The sequence below is a fragment of the Arvicola amphibius genome, chromosome 7, assembly GCF_903992535.2.
Source record: "Arvicola amphibius chromosome 7, mArvAmp1.2, whole genome shotgun sequence".
Lineage (NCBI taxonomy): Eukaryota > Metazoa > Chordata > Mammalia > Rodentia > Cricetidae > Arvicola > Arvicola amphibius.
In genome coordinates, this window is record NC_052053.1 from 50245816 (window position 1) to 50268281 (window position 22466).

At 50.0% G+C, this 22466-nt stretch overlaps 2 protein-coding genes across 19 annotated transcripts in view; one reads left to right on the top strand and one right to left on the bottom strand.

The window, feature by feature from the left end:
- Positions 1-41: 41 nt before the first annotated feature.
- On the top strand, positions 42-20342 carry Golga2 (golgin A2). Of its 4 annotated transcripts, XM_038337553.1 has the most exons (27): positions 42-171; positions 3499-3621; positions 4579-4659; positions 7869-7979; positions 8214-8257; positions 8357-8420; positions 8776-8832; positions 9008-9088; positions 10232-10270; positions 10513-10575; positions 10660-10753; positions 10846-10952; positions 13819-13877; positions 14091-14232; positions 14791-14880; positions 14979-15086; positions 15213-15300; positions 15650-15987; positions 16188-16301; positions 16980-17225; positions 17306-17381; positions 17595-17677; positions 17882-18100; positions 18179-18281; positions 18382-18488; positions 18569-18725; positions 18817-20342. In XM_038337553.1, exons 1-27 carry the CDS (start codon positions 88-90, stop codon positions 19029-19031), a joined length of 3093 nt encoding a protein of 1030 aa, XP_038193481.1. In that variant the 5' UTR covers positions 42-87; the 3' UTR covers positions 19032-20342. The 4 variants fall into 4 exon arrangements, with proteins under 4 accessions (XP_038193481.1, XP_038193483.1, XP_038193482.1 ...); XM_038337555.1 differs by lacking the exon at positions 9008-9088; XM_038337554.1 differs by lacking the exon at positions 4579-4659.
- Dnm1 (dynamin 1) overlaps positions 14437-22466 on the bottom strand; it is a 51328-nt gene continuing 43298 nt past the window's right edge. For 6 of the 15 annotated variants that reach the window (XR_005286259.1, XM_038337564.1, XM_038337569.1 and 3 more), the window contains one exon: positions 20267-22056. Coding sequence is in view for 10 of the 15 variants with exons in the window: in XM_038337564.1 (XP_038193492.1) it covers positions 21987-22056 (70 nt within the window). In the remaining 5 variants the exon portion in view is untranslated. Of the gene's footprint in view, positions 15222-20266; positions 22060-22466 lie in introns of those variants that run through there. The other 9 variants (XR_005286258.1, XM_038337572.2, XM_038337565.1 and 6 more) reach the window with 4 other exon arrangements.

Consider the following 22466-nt stretch of genomic DNA (forward strand, 5'->3'; position numbering starts at 1 on the left):
TAGTGGCGCCTGGCACCCGCCTTCTCTGCCACTCAGAGCGCTGTAGCTGCCGGAAGCAGTTCCGCAGTGGCTGCCGGGATCGTGGTGATGTGGCCCCCCCGCTTCCCCCCTCCCCACCCCGGGATGTCGGAAGAAACCAGGCAGAGCAAATTGGCTGCGGCCAAGAAAAAGGTAAAGCGCTCCGGGTCGCGGCCCCTTGACCCCACCCGAGCTCCTCCGGCGGCCGGACCATGACCAGAGTCCGAGCCTTTCCCAAGACACACGAGAAGAACCCCTCAGCGCCCTGGGCTCCCCTGTAAAGTCTTCTCAGCCAGCCCCGCCCCCTCAACAACCCAGCCCCCCGCCCGCCCGCCCAGTCGCCCCTGGCTGACTTTGGCCTGTGACTTCAGGGTCTTTCGGCCCCCAGCTGCGAACCAGAGCTCCCTGGGCCCCTGTCTCCAGGGACCTCGCTCCTGGCCCTGTACTCTTATCCCCCTCTCAGCTCCCCGGAGCGGCGAGTCGGACGTTGGTAGTGTGGAGTGGAATGTAGTTACGTCACAGGCCCCCTCGAAACTGTCATTACTATCTGGAGGCCGGTCTTGGAGCGTCCCTCCTGCTCACCTAAAGTCGTCAGCCCTTTTCCTGTTTCTGGGGGAGCACCTATTTACACCTGGAAGGGAGCTCGAGTACGGAGACGCTTCAGGCGTCCACAGTCCTTTAACTTAGCCGTTAATGTGAGCACAGGACACTGTCAGTGTCTCTGGCTGACATGGAAGAACGGGTGTGGGTTGGGTTGGGATTTTTTTTAGTGTTCCACTCGCTAAGAGACTGAAATGTCTCTGGACATTTGCAAAATGCATGTTTACTGTGGATCAGTTTCTTTGGAAACTGAACAGCTTCCGGTCGGCTTCTCAAACTAGGTGGTGAGCACTTCAGGGTAAACATGAGGCATCTCAGAAGCATCCCTTTCCCATGAGCCTTTTGAGACACGAACATAAAAGTCAGGCATGGCGTTTTCATAGATTTGTCAGAATCTTCCTTCTGCAGTAAAACCTCTCTGAAATGATGCTTAGGTTGGGCTCCCCCGTTCTCGTGTTCACGAAGGCTCACCTTCGTGAGTTTTTCCCTCGTGTTACGTTGTAAAAGTTTTAGGAAGTACTGCGGTGTTGGTAAAGGGCCCCATTGGGGTTAGGCATGTAGCTAAGTTGTTAGGGTGTTTGTTTAGTGTATGCAAGGGCCGGTTAGTTGGCAAGAGTGTTTGCCTAACACGTATGAGGTTCTGGGTGGGTCCCAACACGGCCTTTACTGGGCAAGACAATGCAAGCCTGTATCCCAAGACTCTGGGGATAGAGGCAGAAGGATCAGAACTTCAAGGTTATTTTTGTCTTTATATGGAGTTTGAGGCCAGCATGGTATATGTAATACTCCATCTTTACAAAAAAAAAAAAAAAAAAGAGGGTTGGGGCTGGCGAGATGGCTCAGCAGGTAAAGCATTTGCTGGCTCTTGCAGAGGACCTAGGTTTAGCTCCTATCACCCACATGTCAGCTAACATCCATCTGTAACTCCAGTTCCAGAGGCTCTGTATGACGCCCTCTTCTGGCCACCTAGTTTACCGCATGTACACTGTATAGATAGATATGTCGGCAAAAACTCACAAAATAAAAATAATCTTTTTCATTAATTAGATTAATTTTTTTGTTTTCGAGAAGTGTCTGTGTAGTCCTGACTGTACTGGAACTCTAGACCAGGCTGACCGCAAATTCACAGAGATCCGCACCTGCCCTTGCCTCCCTAGTGCTGGGATGAAAGGTATGGGGTACCATGCCCAGCAATCTTTTTTTTTTTTAATGGAAACTATATATGGCTCAGTAGTAGAGTACTGGTATCTCATGCATATTGCTCCAAGTTCAGTTTCCAGTACTGCCGCACACACACACAAAGAAAAAAAAAGAAAGAAAAAAAGAAAAAGAAAAATGCCATTGACTTGAGGATTTATTGACAGTACTTTGACTTTTGAGAATGAGATGGTTCGTTGGGTAAAGTATTGCCACACAAGCAGAAGAACCTGAATTTGGATTTCTTAGAACCCACATAAAACCAGACATGGCAGCATGAATCTGTAAGCCCAGGTGTTCTCTGGCTAGATGGAAGGTAGAGACAGAACTCCTAGGAAAGGCCACCTAGCCTGCTGTGTTTGGTGACAAGAGACCTGTCTCAAAGTGGAAGAGACTGTCCTCTGACATTCTTGTGTGCACCATGACATACCCATGTACCCTCTCCCAGTATACAGACATGCATGTACATGACACACACATACACAGAGACACGCACGCACATACATATTTTGAAGATGGAATTTTTGGATTTCACTTCCAGCACCCATGATGATTGACAGTCATCTGAGGGTTCAAGGGTTCTGACACCAACTTCTGACTTCTGTGTGCATCACATATACACCCAGTGCACATATATATATACACATGTGGGCAAAACATTCATGCACATAAATAAGAATAAAGACATGGTCTTGCTTTGTATCCTTCACTGGCCTGGAACTTGCTATGTAGACCAGGCTAGCTCAACTCATTACTCCGTCTGCCTCTACTTTGAGTGCTAGGATTAAGGGTGTGTACCACCATGCCCAGCAAGATAAAATGTTTTGAAAAAAGGAAGGGGTTTTAAGGTTCAGTATGTAGTTTTTGTCTACTGGTTATTTGTTTGTTGTCTTATTCTGAGACTGTGTATTGCTGTGTAGCCAAGGCTGGCTTCAGAGTCTCATTTCTCTTGCCTGTCCCTTCCAAGAGTTGGGATTACAGATAGGAGAGAGTACACCCAGCTAGTTCCTACCTGCTGAATGTTTACTCTCTGATTGCTACCTCTAGATTTTCCTTTGGGAGCTGCAAACCCCAGAGCTGGGAATCAGAAGATTGAGTTTAAATTCTGTGTCTGCTTCTCTCCCTCTCCCTCTCTCTCTCTCTCTCTCTGTGCGTGCGCGCACATGTGTGCATACATATGTGTTGCTGGGGATGGAACTCAGGGCCTCTTGAAGGGTAGGCAAGTATTTTCCACTGAGCTACATTCCTAACCCAATTATTGCTTTCTTAGCCATTTCTTTGGCCATTAAAACGTCATTATGATATCTTGTAGAATTGTGGTACTATTACATCAGACTTATGTATTTAAGAGTATTTTTATAAAAAACACATGGGAGGGAGCGGGGCATGAAGTTCAGCTGGGAGAGTGCTTGCCTTGCTTGCCCAAAGCTCTAGGTTTGCTCTCCAGCACTGTATAAACAAGGTATGGTGGCACATACCTGGAATCCTAGAGCTTTTAGAGGTTGAGTCTTCCATATGTACATAGTGGATTGGAGTTCACCCTGGATACATAAGACCCTGTCTCAAACAATGCATACAGAAACACCACACAAGAACCGCTTAATAAACTGGAATTCCAGCTGGAGTGGAGGCTGTTAGTATGGGACAAACGGCTTTCATGAGTCCCTGTTCTCTTTTTCACAGTTGAGAGAGTATCAGCAGAAGAACAGCCCTGGTGTTCCTGCAGGAGCAAAGAAGAAAAAAAAGATTAAAAATGGCAGTAGCCCTGAGAAAACCACCGTCAGTGATTGTCAGTCACCAGAGGATGTGAGTCTGGGTGGCAGAGTCCTGGGGATGGGGTGGAGAGGACTGTGGTTCAGGTGGAAGTGTCAGTGATGATTAAAATTTCTGGCTTTGAGGACTGGGAGCCTAGTTCAATGGTAATGAATTAGGCCTTCCCTGGAAAGAGACCCTGGGTTTTATCTCAGCATGGAAAAATAAAGTAAAATCTGGGTCTGAATCCTATCTCTCCATCTGCTAGAAATATGATAAGATTAGGGCAAGGTGTATGAACATTTTGAGCCTCTTCTTACATATCTACAAAATAGCAGCAATATTGTTTAATGTATATTTATAAAATTTAAATGAGCTTAGTTGCTGTTGTTTTTATGTTAATTCCGCAAATAGAGAACCTGCTTGGAGTAAATAGTGATTCAGCATTAGGTGCTGCTTGATTTTCTTGGTTTGTGGGTAGAAACCAGGCCAGAGGGAATATCATTTGTTCTCAGGCTTTCCTAAGGGGAAGCAACAGTAAGAGAAGATCTAAGTTTTAAGTCCATCTTTGTCATGAGCTTGCTGGGTTACATCAGGAAAGTCCCCACACACACAGTTTATCTGACAAGATGATGGTGGATTCACTTGGTGTCTTACATTTGCTTTTCAACTGGATGGTAGCAGTATAAGAGAAGTCTTAGCTGGTTTTGAAGGTGGACATGGGTTCTGGGGCTTTTCAGATTGTTCCTGCAATCCTGGGTCTGTAGAAGGGGTCTCAATGTTGAGTTGCTGCAGTGGTCAAGAGAGCTGATTGCATCCCTTGGGGAACTCTTATTTACTCTGAGGGCTGCAGCTTACAAAGCAGCAAGTGGTGTTTGGACAGATGGTGCAGGCCTGGGTGCTGATCTCTGCTCTTTGAGTGTTCCATTTCCTTGACCGGTTCTCTTCTTCCCGCCCTGACTTTCTTGCCTTTCTCCCCCTGCCCTTGTTTTTCCTTCTCGCCTGCTATAGATTCAGGACATTCTGAAGGTGTTGGTGTCCGACCTTAACCGTTCCAATGGGGTCTCACTCCCCCCATTAGACAAGAGGAAGGTGAGGCAGTGTCGAGACTCCCTCTGGCTTGCTCTCCCAGCCATGCATGCTCCAGAGGCTTCCCTGCTTTGGGGAACCTCTGCCACTGGCTTATTTTATGTTGCCTCAGTTAACCCTTAGCCCCCATGTCTGCTTCGTCAACTGCTTGCTTGATTGGGATTCTTTTTTCTTTCTCCGTATCATTTCTCGTCTTGGAGAAGGAGTTGAGACCCACCTTGAAAGTTACAGCTGACTGAGGAGATAACTTTCGGATGAGGTGTGAGTTGTGGGCTTCTGAATGCCCAGCAAGCATGGTGCTGTTAGACTGGGACAGGTGGAAACAAAACACCTTTTGGGCTTGCCCTCTGGGCATCTGTCTCCAGAAGACCAGATCGTGGAAACATGCAATTCTTTTTTATGAATTCATCTTGCTTTGAAACTTAGGAACATAAGGTTATGAGAAAGTGAATTTGCATTATAGTTTCTGGAATTAAGACGTTTTTTCTAAGAAACTAACTGGGCAGTGGTGGCACACACCTTTAATCCCAGTGAGTGAGCTCCAGGACAGCCAGGGCTACACAGGAAAACCCTGACTCGTGGGGGGTGGGGGAGAAAGAAACTGTCAGAGGTAAAGTTAACTAACAAATAAATGGCCAGGAGACTCTGCCCGCTGTGTCTTTGAAAAATCAGTGGACCCTTGATAGGAAAGGCTCTGGTAAACAGTGACAAAAGTAGACGAACACCCATGTGTACTGGCACATGCCCATAAAGCCCAGTGCTCGGAGACTGAGACACGTTGATGGTAAGTCCCAAGATAGCCTGGGCTACATAGTGAGACCCTGTCTCACACAAATACTAGATTACCTGAGCCGGACCCAATGCTGTGTGACATCCAGGATACCTCATGTAGCAACAGAAGAGTTGCTTCCCAGTGGACTCGAGGCTGGAGAAGGGGCATTCGCGGCTATCTGATGAGGAAAGATGGTTCCTGTTCATCCACATGGAGAGTTGGGGAGCAGAGGAGCAGGGAGCTCACAGGCAGGCACCTTTCAGAGATACAGGGAGTCTTGGGGGCACAGAACCTGTGTCCACAGGGCTTGGAGATGGCCTCCTGGGCGTGACTTTAGTACTTGTTTCAGTTAACATATGCCAAACAAAAGGAGCAGGCTTTATCCAACTGAAGGAGTGGCCTAAGCCAAGGCCACATCCTTTTAGAGCTGAGTGTGGAATGGACTGAGGACTCGGGTTGGAGCTGGACTCTTTTTCAGCCACTAGCGCTGCTCCTGGCAAGATGTTGTGGTGAGCTCAGGGGCTGTGCTCCATCTCTCAGTTCAGAGGTTGGCACACTGCTTTAGCATTTTAGCATTTAGCTCAGGAGTCAGTCACACTGAGAGCCTGGGCCTCAGTTTCCTCACTGGAAAAATTAATCTGAGTACACAGCTCCCTCTCCTGGTGTTTCTGAAAACTGTCTTGAATGGGTAATGGATTTTCCAAACCAGGAATGAAGGAGAATGGTGTCTCCTGAGCAGAGAAGATACAGGAAGTTATAGAAAGATAAAAGTTGTTTCTGGCATTGTGGTGCACCCGCCTTTAATCCCTGGATCTCTGTGAGTTCAAGGCCAGCCTGGTCTACAGAGTGAGTTCCAGGACAACCAAAGAGACACAGAGAAATCCTGTCTCAAAAAAACAAACGAAAACATAGTTTCTAATTGGCTGAGACGTTTAAAAACTCCATGCTTAGCTGTAAGACTTAAAATTGGGGAGTTATTTGGTACTCAGTAGCTGTATGTGGTGTCTTATCAGTTCCTGAGATGCCCCAAGGGACCCAGAACCTGGGAGGGTTCTGTCACTTAGTGGCATACTCCCCTGACTGTCTGTGTCCCTGCTCTTACTGATTATATTCAACTGTAGAGCTGTTAAGGCAACATGTATGGGTAATTCCAAGCTGACAGTCACATGGGATTCCAGGGACATGGCTACAGTAACCTTGCAGAGCGAGGCTCACCCTTGTTCTTCAAGGTTCTCGATTGCTCAGTGGAGGAAATTTGGTCAGCATTCAGGAGGCTGAGACTGAAGGCTCAGAAAGCAAGCAGCCTCTCTTTGGAGAAAGGCATGACCATTGCCTCCCAGACCAGCCTTGCTGGGCAGGCGTGGGTTCCCTGACCCTCCCCCTTTGGCTTCCCATTCTCTGCCTGTCTAGCTTGTTGGACATTAAAAGACCTCTAAACCAGAGACATTCTGTTTTGTCTTGTTTTTGAAGACAGGATTTCTCTGTGTAGCCCTGGCTGCCCTTGAACGCAGAAATCCACCTGCCTCTGCCCCTACCCCCTCCCCCCCCCGTGCTGGGATTAAAGGTGTGTTTCACCACTACCCAGCCAGAGACATATTCTAAAGTAAGTCCTAAACCACTGGGCATGGTGGTGGCACATACCCAGTGAGTTCGAGGCCAGGCTGCAGGCTGGTCTACAGAGTTAAATTCCAGGACATTCAGAACTGGATAGTAAAACCCTGTCTCAAAAAAATTTTATGTGTGTGTGTGTGTGTGTGTGTGTGTGTGTGTGTGTGTATACATATATATATATATATATATATATATATATATATTTGAAGTAAGAGTGAGGTCTGGGCACAGCTGGTAAAGCAGACGGTTCCCACAGGGGAAGTAAGAAGGTTTCCACAAACCGCCACATCCTGAATCCTAGGCTTGGTCCCTGGCTGCTGTTCCTAGGAAGGTCATCCAATCTCCGGGATGCTGCAAGCCAAAAGGCAGCCATTGCTCTCTGCTTTAATCAGCAAACACAGCCATTGCGTAGGTCGGGCGAAGGGAAGGCAGGAAAGCGAGAGGAGAGGGGTGAATAGTTATGTTGACCATGGCGACTAGTCCATCCCAGGAGCAGGCCGTGGTCAGGGTCACAGTCGGTACAGGCTGGCTCTCTGGCTCCTGGACTTGGGCACTTCCTGCTGTGGCTGCAACAAGTCAAAGCTCCAGAGGGAACAAGGTCCTCGGGTTTTCAGGAAGAAGACCCTGCAGCCTTTGCTTTGAGCTTTGGTCTTTAGAATGCTCCTCAGTGGCCTGAGGCCTGGGCAGGCTGTGTCTCTCCCCAGTAGCTCCCAGCATGTGCGACCGTCCTGTGACTGCTGCTCTCCTACCCTGCTTGCCCCATCACCTCATGTCCAAGGCAGCGAGGCTCCCTGTGGTCGTCTAATACCCCTGCTCTGTTCTGTGACAGGCGCCCACAGACTGTGCTGCTCCTGCACCGCCAACTGCTGATGATGACACTATGTTTCTTGGTGTTGTCCCTTCCCCTGATGCTGACCTCACTAGCATGGCATCACCTCAGGTTTGTGCTTTTTCCCTTTTGCTTGCTATGCTCCTATCTGCTTGTCAAAGGACTTTACCTTCTCCGAATTCTCTCTTCTGGTAGCTTGGTCCAAGTGCTGCTCCTGGAGCCTGACATGGGGAGGCCAAGCTGGGGAGGCCTGGGGAGATGGGTGTTGATGAGCTTGGCCTACCTCGTCCCTGGTGATAATAAGCAGAAACTGAATAGTGACCTGATTTGTTTCTACCCATACAGAGCCACGACGCTGGCAATTGTTCTAACCTCATGGAGGAGACCAAGTAAGCGTTCTCTACTGAGGGAGTCAGGGCAGGCCTCTGCCCATGAACCAGGTTCCCATCAAGCCACCTGCACCCCTGACCCTCTGTCTCCTTCCTTAGGACTTTCTCATCAACTGAGAGTCTGCGACAACTTTCTCAACAGCTCAATGGGCTTGTATCTGAGGTACCGCAGAACTGGGGTCCAGAGAGAAGGTAGAGGGGAAAGAAAAGCATGGTAGAAGCTGAAGCAGGGATTCTCAGGAGACTGGCTCATGAGAGGATCTTGTCAGACTCAGAGAAGACAGATTTGGACCCTGACGGGTGATGTGATTTTTATCCTGCTGTAGAAAGTGTGAAATGACAGCTGTTGAGGGCAGGGGCTGAGCCGTGGTGGGATGAGAACCATGAGGGGTGTGAGAAGACAGGTCCAAGGTCGGCAGGAGAGCAGATTCTGCTAGTTGAGGGGGAAGTAAGAAGGCTGGAGGGATTAGACATTGAGGGTGACAGAGCATCTCCATGTGAAATGTTGTCTCTCCTAGACTACATCCTACATCAATGGGGAGGGCCTCGTGTCTTCCAACATGAAGGAACTGGAGGTGAGTAGCCGTGGAACATGGTTCAGACCCTTTAAGCCAACCACCTATCTCCTTGTACAGTGGGACCTGAGTGCCCACTGCCAGCCGAGACAGCCCACCACCCCCAACCCTAATGATGCTCTCTCTACCTTTCCCCCCTCCCTCCTCCAACTCCTCCTCTCTGCATGCGCCTCAGAGCCGGTACCAAGAGCTAGCCGGAGCCCTGGACTCCAGCTATGTAACAAACAAACAACTCAGTAGCACGATAGAGGAATTGGTAAGAGTCCAGTGGGGTCCCTGATTCCTCCTGCCAGTCCTGGGCTTCAGTTTCCCCTTGGGGCTCAGAAGAGAGACTGGGAGCCCTTGGGGCAAAAGGGTAACGGGAGACCTGGGTACCTCAGGTCTCTTGCTGGAGGCAGCAAGAGCATAGACCATGCAGCATGGTTCTTCTCGCTGCTCCCCACCTCTTTCTGTACTCTAGACTCCCAGCTTGAGTCCTCACCACACTTGTTCTGAGCTTGGTGCCTCCAGTGGAAGAGAACACAAACCCAGTTGGTTGTCAGGAGCCCCATGTCTTGCCCTGGCTTAGGTCCTAATTTTCTCTTTGATTTTGGCCACAGTACTCCCTGGGTTTTGAATTTCCTGTTGAGGCGGAGTTGGAGAGTGTCAGAGACCTCTTTCCACTCTTAAGTGGCAAGAATTTAAAGACTTAGCTGGGTGTTGATGGTGGCCCATGCCTTTAATCCCCAGTACTCAGGAGGCAGAGGCAGGTGGTTCAAGGCCAGCCTGGTCTACTAGAGTGAGTTCCAGGACAGCTAAGGCTATTACAAACTGAAACCCTGTCTCAAAACATCCTCCCCCCCCCCCCAAAAAAAAAAAAAAAAAAAGAATTTAAAGACTTACTGAGCCAGGTGGTGGTGGCGCACTCGTTTAATCCCAGCATTTGGGAGGCAAAGGCAGGCGGATCTCTGTGGGTTCGAAGCCAGCCTGGTCTACAAGAGCGAGTTCCAGGCCAGGCTCCAAAACTACAGAGAAACTGTCTTGCAGGGGGGAAAAAAGAAGACTTACTGAACTGTCAGAATGAAGTACTCTCCCATTCCTCTCTTGGTTATACAAGATACAGTCAGTTCTTAACTCTGCACACTGTTCCAAGTTGGCAGAGGGTAGTCTTCTTTCTCAAACTTGTTTTTAGAGTTACTGTTCTTTAATTTAGACCCAGATTCAGACCTCTGTGGCATAGTTGTAATTGAGAGGCAGCCAAGACACAAACTGTAGTTCCTTGGGAACTTGAGTAGTTTGTTGGTTCATGAGCCCCTGGGAGTCTGAGCTCCTTTTTCAAATCCATCCCCCTGCTCTGTTTTAGTCTGGGGTGACATGAAAGAGACCAGCCCCAGTCACCTTCCTTTGACTCTTCCCACAGAAACAACAGAACCAAGATACTCTGGATCAACTGGAAAAAGTACTGTGGTTTCTGCGTTTGCTCTTTTCTTGGCTGATGGGATTGGGGGAGGCCTTAGAGCTGCAGGCCTTGATCTTGCTTGCTTCCCTCTTGGAGAAGACTCACCCCACAGGGTGTCCTCCATAGGATCCTTGATAACCTGGCTTCACGGTGGGCCTGTCCTGGGCTACTGGGGTTTCTGGGGGCTCGTCCCTGCTGGGATTCTGCATCCCTGCTAAGAGCTGCACTTCCCATGCCCATAGGAGAAGAAGGATTATCAGCAGAAACTGGCAAAGGAGCAGGGAGCTCTCAGGGAACAACTGCAGGTGAGTGGCCTGCATGGTGTCCCTATGTTCCCCAGAGAGCATGTCTGTCTTTTCTTTCAGCACTTTTGGACTTTTCTCCCAAAGGTTCACATTCAGACCATAGGCATCCTGGTGTCTGAGAAGGCAGAATTACAGACCGCCCTGGCCCACACGCAGCAAGCAGCCAGGCAGAAAGCAGGTAAGATCAGGGCACCCTTTGGCCTCGTGCCGATGCCTTGGCAGCCCTGAGGGAGGGTTCCTGGGGCTCCATCAAGACAACTCTTGTTTCAGGAGAGTCAGAGGATCTTGCCAACCGCCTACAGTCTTCCCGACAGCGTGTGGGAGAGCTAGAGCGGACGTTGTCTACGGTGTCAACACAACAGAAACAGGCAGACAGGGTAAGACAAGCCCCTCTGGCCATCAGCAGCTTCCTGGTGGACAGTAAGCTTAAAGTGCTCTTCTGCATGGTCCAGTGTCTTGCTGCTGACAAGCCAGCATGGACTGTTTGTTGCTGCTTTTGTTGTGTGGTTGGAAGAAGCAAACTGGGGATGAGTTCACAGCTGTGTAACTGGGGACTGCGCAAGTGAGCTCAGGTGGGAATCATTTTGCTTCTGTCCCCTCTGAGTTTTGGAGTGTATGAATAGACCATCCATTCAGAGGCGAGCACAAGATCCAAACAGAAGTTAATTTTCCTCCTCTTATGTACAACCCCCAGGGAGAAAGTGCCTAGAGATTTAGACACCCCAAAATGCTCAAGTCCCACCCCTGCTAAGTGACTTCAGGCCAACACTTTTGTATACTGTTTCTGCCCTGTGGGGATGACAGTAACTGTTCTCGATGGGTGTGAAGATTGGTGGGTTAGCAGTGGTGTCTGGTGAAGTGCTCAGTGAACAGATTAACACCAGTAGTGTCTGAGAGTTCTGGCCAATCGTAGTCTGTTGTGAATGCCTTGGCCTCCATATGCTAATATCATTCTTAAGGCTGGTCTCAGTTTTTTTCCTCTGCCTTCTTCATCTTATGGAATTATTTTTTGTTTGTTTTTGTTATTTTGGCTTTTCAGGACAGGGTTTCTCTGTGTAACCCTACCTGTCCTGGAACTCAGACCAGGTTGGCCTCAAACTTAAGGATCTGCCTGCCTCTGCCTCCCAAGTGCTAGGATTAGAGGTGCAAACCACCACCACCTGGTTCAAGAGTTCATTTATCTATCCATCCATCCATCTAGTTTTTTAAGACAGGTTTTTCTTTAGGTTTGGAGCCTGTTTTGGAACTAGCTCGCTAGACCAGGCTGACCTTGAACTCAGAGATCCGCCTGCCTCTGCCTCCCAAATGCTGGGATTAAAGGTGTGTGCCTCCACCGCCCGGTTTATTTCTATTTTTAAGGCTTATTTACTTTTGTGTGTGTGTGTGTGTGTGTGTGTGTGTGTGTGTGTTGCTTCCATATGCACCACATGCACAGCTGGTGCCTGCAGAGGGCAGAAGGCTCTTGATCTCCTGACACTAGGTCTATCATGTTGGTGCTGAGAACCAAACCAGGGTTTTCTGGAAGAACATCTGCCCCCTTTACTGAGTTTTTCTTTTTTGGTTGTTGTTGTTTTGAGTTTGCTTTTTGTTTTTTGAGACGGGGTCTCTGTGTTGCCCTGGATAGCCTGGAACTCACAGAGACACCTCTGCTTCCTGAGTGATGGCATTTAAACTGTTGTTCCACCACTGCCTGGTTCAGGAGTTCTTATTTAAAAAAAAAAAAAAAAAGAAAACTAGAAAAAACAAAACAAAAGAAAACAAACCCAAAGGAGTTAGCTGGGAAGTGGCCTTTAATCCCAGCATTTGGTAGACAGGGGCAGGTGGATCTCTGAGTTTGAGGCCGCGGGATCTACAGAGAGGGCTACAGGACAGCCAGGGCTACACAGAGAAACCCTGTGTTGAAACTCCCACCTCTGCCCCCAAAAAGGAGTTACTAGGGAGGCATGGTGGTGAATACCTTTAATCCCAGTACTGATGTCTCCAAGTTGAGGCCAGTCTGGTCTACATAGTTCTAGGACAACCAGGGCTATATAGAAAGACCTTGCCTCAAAGAAAATTATGAATAATATTTTAGAAAAAAGAGTGAGCCAGATAGAGTGGCACATGCCTGTAATTCCAGCACTTGAAAGAGAAAGGCTAGCCCCATCTGCTTGAAACTCTTCTCATAAAACCAGAATGAATGCTGGGCACTGGGAGGCTGAGGCAGGAGGGTTCAAGGCCAGCTTGGGCTATAGTGTAAATTCTAGTCTTGCCTGGTTGCTTAGACCCTGCTTCAGAAGAAAAAATAAAAGAGAGCCAAGGTGTTATTGGTCAGTGGTAGAGTAATTGACTGGCCTGTACAAGGACTTGAGTTTGATCCCTAGTCTTGTTAAAAAAATTATTGTTGTTAATTAAAAACAAAAATGGGGCGGGGGCATAGAGATGGCTCAGTGGTTAAGAGTATTGACTGCTCTTCCAGAGGTCCTGGTTTCATTTCCCAGCACCACATGGCAGCTCATAAATGTCTGTAACTCAACAAGTTCCATTGAATTTGACTCCCTCACAAAGACATGAAGGTCAAACACCAATACATATATATAGATAAAAAAAAAAAAAAAAACAAGACTAGAGAGATGGTTTAACAGATAAGAGCACAGGCCACAGGCTGCTCTTCCAGAAGATCCAGGTTTAATACCCAGTACCCACATGGTGGTTTATAACTGCCTATAGTTCATGCTTGTGAAGCATAGATATATATGTAGGAAAAACACCAATACACATAAAATAAATAAAAATTAAAAAAATTAAAAAAATAGACTAACCCTGAAGGCTATAACTGGTGGACCTTTGGTCCCAGCTACTGGGGAGGCCAAGTCAGGAAGATCATCTAAACACAGGAGTTTGAAGCGAGCTAGTAAAACATAGTGTGACCCAATCTTAAAAACAAAACAAAGCTGGTGGTGCACACCTTTAATCCCAGCACTCTGAAGGCAGACACAGTGGGATCTCTGAGTTTGAAGCCAGCCTGGTCTGTGGAATGAGTTCCCGGACAGCCAAGGCTACACAGAAAAACCCTATTTTTAAAAAAACCAACCAAACAAACACACAGAAACACAAATGAGACCACAGGCTTAGAAATGCCTTGTGATAGTGTTAAGTGTGACTGGAGGGAGGAAATGTCACTGGAATATCACTGGGTCCATTGGTGTTGTGTCAGCTTCTCTTCAGCCTGCCAGGTCCAGACTCAAATTTCTTTATCTGCAGTACAACAAGGACCTAACCAAAGAGCGAGATGCCCTCAAGCTGGAGTTGTACAAGAACAAGTAAGAGTGGGAAGGAGGTTGGGCCTTCTGCAGGGAATGGAGGGTCAGAGGAGACGGGATTGGGCTTGTGTAAGCTGTGCTCTTGTTCTAGCCATGCTCCCACCTCATGGTGTGACCTGTTACTTGTGTCTTAATGCAAGGCTCATACGTTACTCAAAAATGTGGTCCTTTCTTTTTGGTTCCATCCTTTCTGCACTGCCTCCTTGGCCACAGCAAAAATAACGAAGATCTGAGGCAGCAGAACTCAGAACTGGAAGAGAAACTTCGAATCTTGGTGGCGGAGAAAACAGCTGCACAGTTGGGGGTGGAGGAGCTGCAGAAGAAGCTAGAAATGTCAGAGCTGCTGCTGCAACAGGTGAGAGGTGCAGCCCACACCCCTAAGCCCCAGGCACACAGTCTCAGCATCCTTGCAGGCGACTTGTAGCCAAGCACTGGACAGTTTGAAGCCTTCTCCTGGCCTGCTATAGAATTCTTTGCTAAATGTTCAGCAGTGGAGCCCTGACCGTACCTGTGGAGACATAATCTTAACTGGTCACTGGTATGGCTGTTAAATTTTTATTTTTTGACATGTACTGCTTGAAAAAACATTGTTTTTGTTTCTTTATTTATTCATGTTGTTGAGTCAGAGACAGTCGCCAGGGTGACCTATAACTCATAGGTAGCCTGGCTAGCTTTGAACTCATGGTAGTCTGCTTACTTTAGCCTTCCTTCCAACTGCTGAGGTTGCAGGCATGAGCCACTGTGCCCAGCTGAAAAGCCACCATTCTGTTTCTTTCTATGAAATCTATGCAGGAGGCTGCTTACCGCTTCCAGGCACTTTTCTCATACGGCAATGACCCTGAGTTGTTCATTAGTCCTAGCTCACACTCTTGCAGGGAGCACTGCAGTGGAACCCCTCGTTTTCCTTCTACAGTTCTCTAGCCAGTCTGAGGCCTCCGACAGTAACCAGCAGTTACAACACGCCATGGAGGAGCGGGCTCAGCTGGAGACCCACGTAGGCCAGGTGAGGATTTGTGAGGGAGAGGAGGGCACGGTCCCAGGTGGCCAAGGGCCCGTGAGAACCAGGGCAGCCCTTGGTAACTCGTGCGTTGACCGATGCAGTTGATGGAGTCGCTGAAACAGCTCCAGATGGAGAGAGACCAGTATGCAGAGACCCTGAAAGGAGAGAGTGCCATGTGGCAGCAGAGGATGCAGCAGATGGCAGAGCAGGTGAGGCCTGGCCCTGGGTCTCAGCTCTTCCTGAGCAGCAGTGGACCGCAGCTTCGATTTTGCAGAGGTGGGACTGGGAATGGATGGTGCCCGGGATCTCCAGCTTTTTCCCTGTGCCTTGGGCAGGTGCACACACTGAAGGAAGAGAAGGAACACAGAGAAAGTCAGGTGCAGGAGCTGGAGACCAGCTTGGCGGAACTCAGGAGTCAGACAGGTGAGTAGGACAAGGGTGACCCGAGAGCAGAAGTGAGTCCAAGGCATAAAGGTGGCTTCCGTTGCCCTGGGGAGGCAGGTGGGTACAAGGGCATTGTAGCAGAGGACAAGCGGGCTCTGCCAGGAGATGGCGAGTTTTGTCATCCCCCTGAAAATGTGTCCTTCTGTGCAAAGCAGGGTGGCATGCCACTGCTACCCCCTGCAGGTGGCTGAGCATCACGGAACTACTAGAATGGCTTGAAATGCTTACCCAGTCTGAGACCCTGACAGAAAAGAAGCCAGGGCTTGGGGCAGGAGCCTGACTCCAGCTCACTGAGAAGTCAAGTGTCTGTGCCTGCTTCCTTTCTCAGAGGAGCCACCACCCCCACAGCCTCCAGCTGGGCCCTCCGAGGTGGAAGAGCGGCTGCAGGGAGAGGTTGAGCAGCTGCAGAAGGAACTGGAGAAGCTGACGGGACAACTGAGGGCCCAGGTACAGGACAATGAGAGCCTGAGCCTCCTGAACCGGGAGCAGGAGGAGCGGCTGCTGGAGCTGGAGCAGGCCGCAGAGCGCTGGAGTGAGCAGGCGGAGGAGCGCAAGCAGATCCTGGAGAGCATGCAGAGTGACCGCACCACCATCAGCAGAGCGCTATCTCAGAACCGCGAGCTAAAGGAGCAGTTGGCTGAGCTGCAGAACGGCTTTGTCAGGCTGGTGCGGAGCTTGTAGGCCGTCTCTCCTCAGGGAACACACTCACCCCTTCTGGTGATGGGCTGGGAATGGGGTGCTCTCCACCTCCCATGAGGCGTGTGGGAATGATCCAGCAGCCTTCCCTGCTCTGCGGGAGGATGCGCTCATACAGGTCTGGGCACCCTAGCCACATTGGGTCCTTATGACGGCTGCTTTCTGTCCAGACCAATGAGAACATGGAGATCACCAGTGCGCTGCAGTCAGAGCAGCACGTCAAGAAAGAGCTGGCCAAGAAGTTGGGCGAGCTGCAGGAGAGGCTGGGAGAGCTAAAAGAGACAGTAAGGCCTACCACATGTGGTTCCAGCCACTGGATTTGGGGGTAGGGGTGGGAGTGCAAGGCCCATCACAGATTAGCTGCAGCCTATGGACAGGCTTGCAAATCAGCCTATGACTGTTCTATTATAGATTATAGAACCTGACTGCTTTTCATCTGGGCCAAGGCCAGAGCTGACTCTTTTTTTTTTAAATTTTACTTTTTTAAATATTTATTTATTTATTATATATACAACATTCCTTCCAAGTATGCTTGCACACCAGAAGAAGGCACCAAATCTCATTATAGATGACTGTGATCCACCATGTGGTTGCTGGGAATTGAACTCAGGACCTCTGGAAGAGCAGTCGGTGCTCTTAACCTCTGAGCCATCTCTCCAGCTCCCAGAGCTGACTCTTTATAGTTGGAGGTTATACAAGGCTGGATTCACATCCATTTGTTCAAACACTTCCCATCACCAAACCTGTTTACTAAACTTAAAAGATGGGTTTCCTCATAGAAGTGTTGGAAATTAAATGAGAAAATGTGCATAAGCTATTGGGCACTGTGGTTTGTGCAGAACAATGTGTGTTGGTTCCATCTGCTTTTCTACATGTGAGGCCTGAAGTGGTGAAAAGGTGACTGGGCGCCCAGGCCTGGGCCCAGATGTGGAGCCCTCAGGCCTAGCCTTCCTGTCCTGCAGGTGGAGCTGAAGAGCCAAGAAGCACAGGGTCTGCAGGAGCAGCGAGACCAGTGTCTGTCCCACCTGCAGCAGTACGCCTCCGCCTACCAACAGCACTTGGCTGCCTATGAGCAGCTGACCTCCGAGAAGGAGGCGCTGCACAAGCAGCTTCTACTGCAGACACAGCTCATGGACCAGTTGCAGCATGAGGAGGTACAGGGCAAGATGGCCGCTGAAATTGCCCGCCAGGAGTTGCAAAAGACCCAGGTGAGGCATTCGCTGAGGCTGGGCCCCAGTGGGAGAACCTGGCCACCTCAGTACCTTCTCACTCTTTCCTGGCCCCTTAGGAGCGCCTGGAAGCCACCAGCCAGGAGAACCAGCAGCTCCAGGCCCAGCTGAGCCTCTTGGCTCTCCCTGGGGAAGGTAAGACCATACAGGAGAGGAAGACTCAGACTCTTAACAGAACTGAGCAGACATCTTTGGAGAAGCTTTGAGAATGCTTGAGCATTTTCTAGTCAGTGGCTGGCCCCAGGGTATACAGTAGGGGCACAGAAGTGGGGTCCTGAGGTGTCTTCCCTTAGCCCACTGTCTACTTGCTGAGATTGTTAGAAGAGACAACCTACTGTCTATCCCCAGGAGATGTGGAGCAGGAGGAGGAGGAGGAGGCTCCTCGGCCTAGTCTGACCATCCCAGAAGACCTAGACAGTAAAGAGGCCATGGTGAGCTGGCCCTGTGCCCTGCCCCTTCTCTTCCCTGCCTCTGTGGTCCCTCAGTTTCCTGTCCTCTCATTTCTTTGGATTACCACATTGTGCCTGGGAGCCTGTGGTCAGACACTCTCCCATCTGGGAATAGGTGCTCCCACTCTACCTCCCTGCCGCCTCTTTCCTGAGCATCATCCTAAGAAGCACAACTCTTGTGTGCAGGTAGCGTTCTTTAACACAGCTATAGCCAGTGCTGAGGAGAAGCAGGCCCAACTTCGCATGCAGTTGAGAGAGCAGAAGGCACGCTGCCGGAGCTTGGCTCACCTGGCAGCCCCAGTCCAAAGTAAGCTCGAAAAGGAGACAGTAGTTCCCAGGAGTGTGAGTGACTCTGTGTCTGAGGAGAGCAACCAGGCCCTACATGTAGCCATGGAGAAGCTGCAGGTGAGTGAGTCTTTGGGTGCTGGGAGGGTAGGGCCAGCCAGGGCTCCTGAGTCTCTGAGACCTCTGTCTTGGCTCCAGAGTCGCTTCTTGGAGGTCATGCAGGAGAAAGTGGAGCTCAAGGAGAGGGTAGAAGAACTTGAACATTGCTGCATCCAGCTTTCTGGAGAGACAGACACCATTGGTGAGGCAGAGCCCAGCCTAAGGCAGTTGGGGCTACACATGGGGCAGACTGGGTGAGCCTCGGTGACTGAGCGTTGTCCACCTGCCTGCCGTCCCCACAGGAGAGTACATTGCTCTCTACCAAAACCAGAGGGCAGTGCTGAAGGCTCGGCACTTGGAGAAGGAGGAGTACATTAGCAGGCTAGCCCAGGACAAGGAGGAGATGAAGGTAAGCCCCACACTTCTGTGGTCTAGGCCCCATCTAGGCTGGACTGGGACACTCAGTTTATTGAGTGCTTTTCCCTCCAGGTAAAGCTGCTAGAGTTACAGGAGCTGGTGTTGAGGCTTGTGAACGAGCGCAATGATTGGCAGAGCAAATTCCTGGCAGTCTCTCAGAACCCTGCTGATGTGCCCACCCCAGTGCCCACGGGCTCCCAGGAATTTGGAGCTGCTGAGCAGCAGGGTGGTGAGTAGAGCCCTTGGCTTGGGCAGGCACAAAGGGGAGGACCGCCTTTGCATGCAGAACCCTGACACCCCTCTCTCCCCTTTCTCTAAAGACCTTAGGGAGGTGAGCCTGGCTGACAGTGTAGAGACTACACAAGGAGAGGCTGGGGCGCCTACTCCCCTTGAGAACCATACTGCACAGCAGATCATGCAGTTGCTGCGTGAGATCCAGAATCCCCAGGAGCGTCCAGGCCTGGGCAGCAACCCTTGCATCCCCTTTTTCTACCGTGCTGATGAGAATGACGAAGTGAAAATCATGGTTGTCTAAAAGACTGGCAGCCAAAGCCTCACCACGGGCAGCCAAAGGTTCTGCCCCAACCCACCCTTCTCAGTCACCCTTATCCTTATAATAATAAGGTCAGATCCACCCCCTCCAGGGGCTGAGGAAGTAGCTCAGTTGGTAGAGTGCTTGTCTGCCACGCACATAGCCATGGGTTCTGTCCCCAACACTCTGAAACTGGTGATGCTTGGAATTCAAGAACTTGGGAAGTGGAGGCAGGAGAATCAACCACCCTCATCTAGCTAGTAAGTTTGAGGCCACAGTGGGTTACACTGAGACCCTGTCTGGGGGAAAAAAAAACCCAGATGATCAGACTTCCTATATTACTGTGGGATACAAATGGGGATGGTCTGTGCCCTTTGGCCAGGGTGGTTTTACTTTCTAAACTCCCGTTAGAGAAAGAACACTGGACTTGGTGATTGAGCAGATTGGGTAGCTGATGGCTTCCTGACGAAGTTGTCTTTAATTGGAGGGCCTCAGTCCTTACTCTAGACACTGGGACAAAACAATTTGGCAGCATTTTTATGGCCAGGTACAGCATAGTCTGGTAGATGCAATCTGGCCTTCAGCAGGGCTCCTTTATCTTACCATCTCTCATTTCTTTCCACCCTCCTTTTTATCTGTATGTTCTTTAGACACGCATCCCAAGCTAACCCTGAACTCACTACACATTGACCTTGTGATTCTCCTGCCTCAGCACTGTGCCTGGTATCTCGCAGTGCTAAGTAGCCATTCTGCCAAATTGATTTACACACCCATCACTACCTACCTTTCTGTGTGGTAGTGCTGGGGATGGAACCCAGGGCCCAGCACATCCCTAAACCAACTCCCATCTTCTTAGAGGCACTTTAGGGCAGTGGGGATGGGCAACATTTCCATGGTCCCCAGGCAGTTGGGATAACTGTCTCTGGAAAGCATCCCACTTAGGAGGGCTTCCATCTTCTTAGAGGCACTTTGGGACAGGGAAAGTGGGTACTATTCTCTCAGGCCTTATGACAATTGGGGTAACTGTACACTAAGCAGGATAAAGGCTGCTGGGGGGGGCTTCCCCTCCCCTGGTGTACATATTGTACCTCTGTACCATTTTGTATATTCCGGGGTCGGGACACCCCCTGTATCATAGTGGAGGTTGGAGCTGGCAAGTGGGGAGGTGGTTCTAATTATCACTTGGGGCTGGGAAACTTATTTATTGGTAGTATAGGACAGAAGACAGGAGGCAGAGATGGGGTTGTGGCACCCTGCTGATGCAGCTCCTCTTTATTTTGCTTTTTACTTGGGAAATAAATGGATTTAGCCATACTACTGGGCCTAGGGTGTTCCTGTTACTGGGTTCTGGGGTTAGCCTGAGGTTGTCACCAAGCAGGGAGTATGTCAGCAGAGAGCAGCCTTCTGGCCTGTGTGGAGCCTAAGGTCTGACGTGCTTAGCAGGTATGCTGTATTGTCTGTATACTGCTTACTGAAGCTGAGGGATCCCAGTGAGCATGTCATGGGTTACAGTCAAGACTGACCTATATGTACGTGGAACACTTATAGATAGGGTACAGCACCTAAGGGTGCTGACTTACAGGCCAGACCTTTTCCATCCTGTCCCCCGTTTCCCCTAGCCTGTCCACATTGGCCCATTTTTGTTCTCCTTCAGGCTGCAGGCCTCCTCAGTTCAGTCTCCTGGCTGAGTTCATGGTCTTGCCCCCTAATGGTGGAAGCAGTTCATAGGATGAGACCCTGCTAAACTCACCTTACAGCACCCTAGCAGGGGCTCTTCCTCACCCTGCATTTAGTGCCCAGTGTTTACATCTTCCCCTCCCCCCCCAGCTCCACAGAGAATACGAACTATGAACCAGCAGAGGACACAATTCCCCATCATCCAGAAATGGATTTTATTCTCAGCCAAGACAGCAAGACTGGTGGCTATGAGAACCATACAGCTGCTAGTGCAGCATCCCCATGCTGCAGGGTGGGGATGGCCGTCCACAGGCCAAGAGGACAGAGAAGCTCACTGGAGTGGCACATTGGGGGAGGGTCAGAGTAACAGTGTTCCCTTGTAGTTGGACCACAAGACTCCACAAGGACAGCATGATGGTTGATTCTGACACTACAGGCAAGGCTGTGTCAGCCATATATATGTATGTGTATATATATATATATATATAGGTATATTTATAGATATTTATAGAATGTCGCAGGAGCAATACCACAGAGGGCACAAGTTTTCACCAGCATCACATCTGGATGTGTAGCTCACACTACAACAGACTAAGTCACAGATGAAGGGAACACGCTTTGGGGCCGGGGGGAGCCACTGTCAAGTCACAGAACAGCTGTCCAGGCAGGCTTGGTAAGGGAGGTCTCCGAGGAGCAGAAGGGATCTGGTTAGAGGTCGAAGGGGGGCCTGGGGCTCTCAGGACGGGATGGACTTGCCTGACCCGATCGGCTGGCAGTTGGAGAGAAAGCAAAGAGAGAACCGGAGAGAGAAAAGGAAGGAGAGCTGGTAAGGCAAGAGCAGCCACCCCCAGCAGAGGCAGAGGGGATGAGGCAGGAGTGGATGTGGGCAAAATTCCCAGAAAAGAGGCAGACAGTTGATGAATGAAAAAGGCAAGATGGGAGGTGCTGGGCCATAACTAGCAGGTAGTCTGGGTGGAGGCTGGTGGCCCTCACTTGCCACGCACACGGCCTCTCACACACCACCCAGGCAATGTGTCCATAGGGTCTCCCTCTTCTCTGGTCACTCCTTCTCCCATCCCACTGGCCCTGGGCCACCCCAAGCCTCAGGGAGTCCCATGTAACAGCCATGAGGCCAGAAGTGCTTGAACCAGGAGAGCGAAGCTAAAGGGGATGACTGGAGGGAGCCCTGGAGGCCCCTCAGGTGGTCAGAAAGCCCAGGAGTCCTCTGAGGGGACCCTGGGGAGGCTGGGAGGCAAGCAGCCGATGCCTGTGGCCATAGACTTATAAGTCTAAGAGGGGAGCCTCCGCTGGTCGGGGGGCTGCAGGTCGCGTAGGTGAGGCTGGGCCCTTCCTGCTGGGGAAAAGCAGAAGGGTGAGCGTCAATGGCTGGGGAAGAGCTGGGACAGGTCACAGCGATCCTGTGGCCAGCCAGGCAGAACTCAAGCTGACTTGTCAAGTCAGCAGACACTGCAGTACTATTAGCTAAAAGGTACAGGCCACTCTGAGAAGAGGTCAAGTGTAGGAGCTAATGGGCTGGCTCTGTATCTGGGGCAGAGGACATGGCCATTAATTGCAGATGTGCAATATTAAGGAGGGAGAGAAAAGGGGGCTACTTGTCCTTGCCTTGCCTGTGAGCTCTTAATGGGCTGACAGAATGGCAAAGCTTTTAAGTTCTTAAATAATTAGCCAACCAGAGCCCTGACTCAGCTATGGCTACTGTCTAGTGTCAGGTCATCATGTTTGTTCTGTGGTGGATTTAGA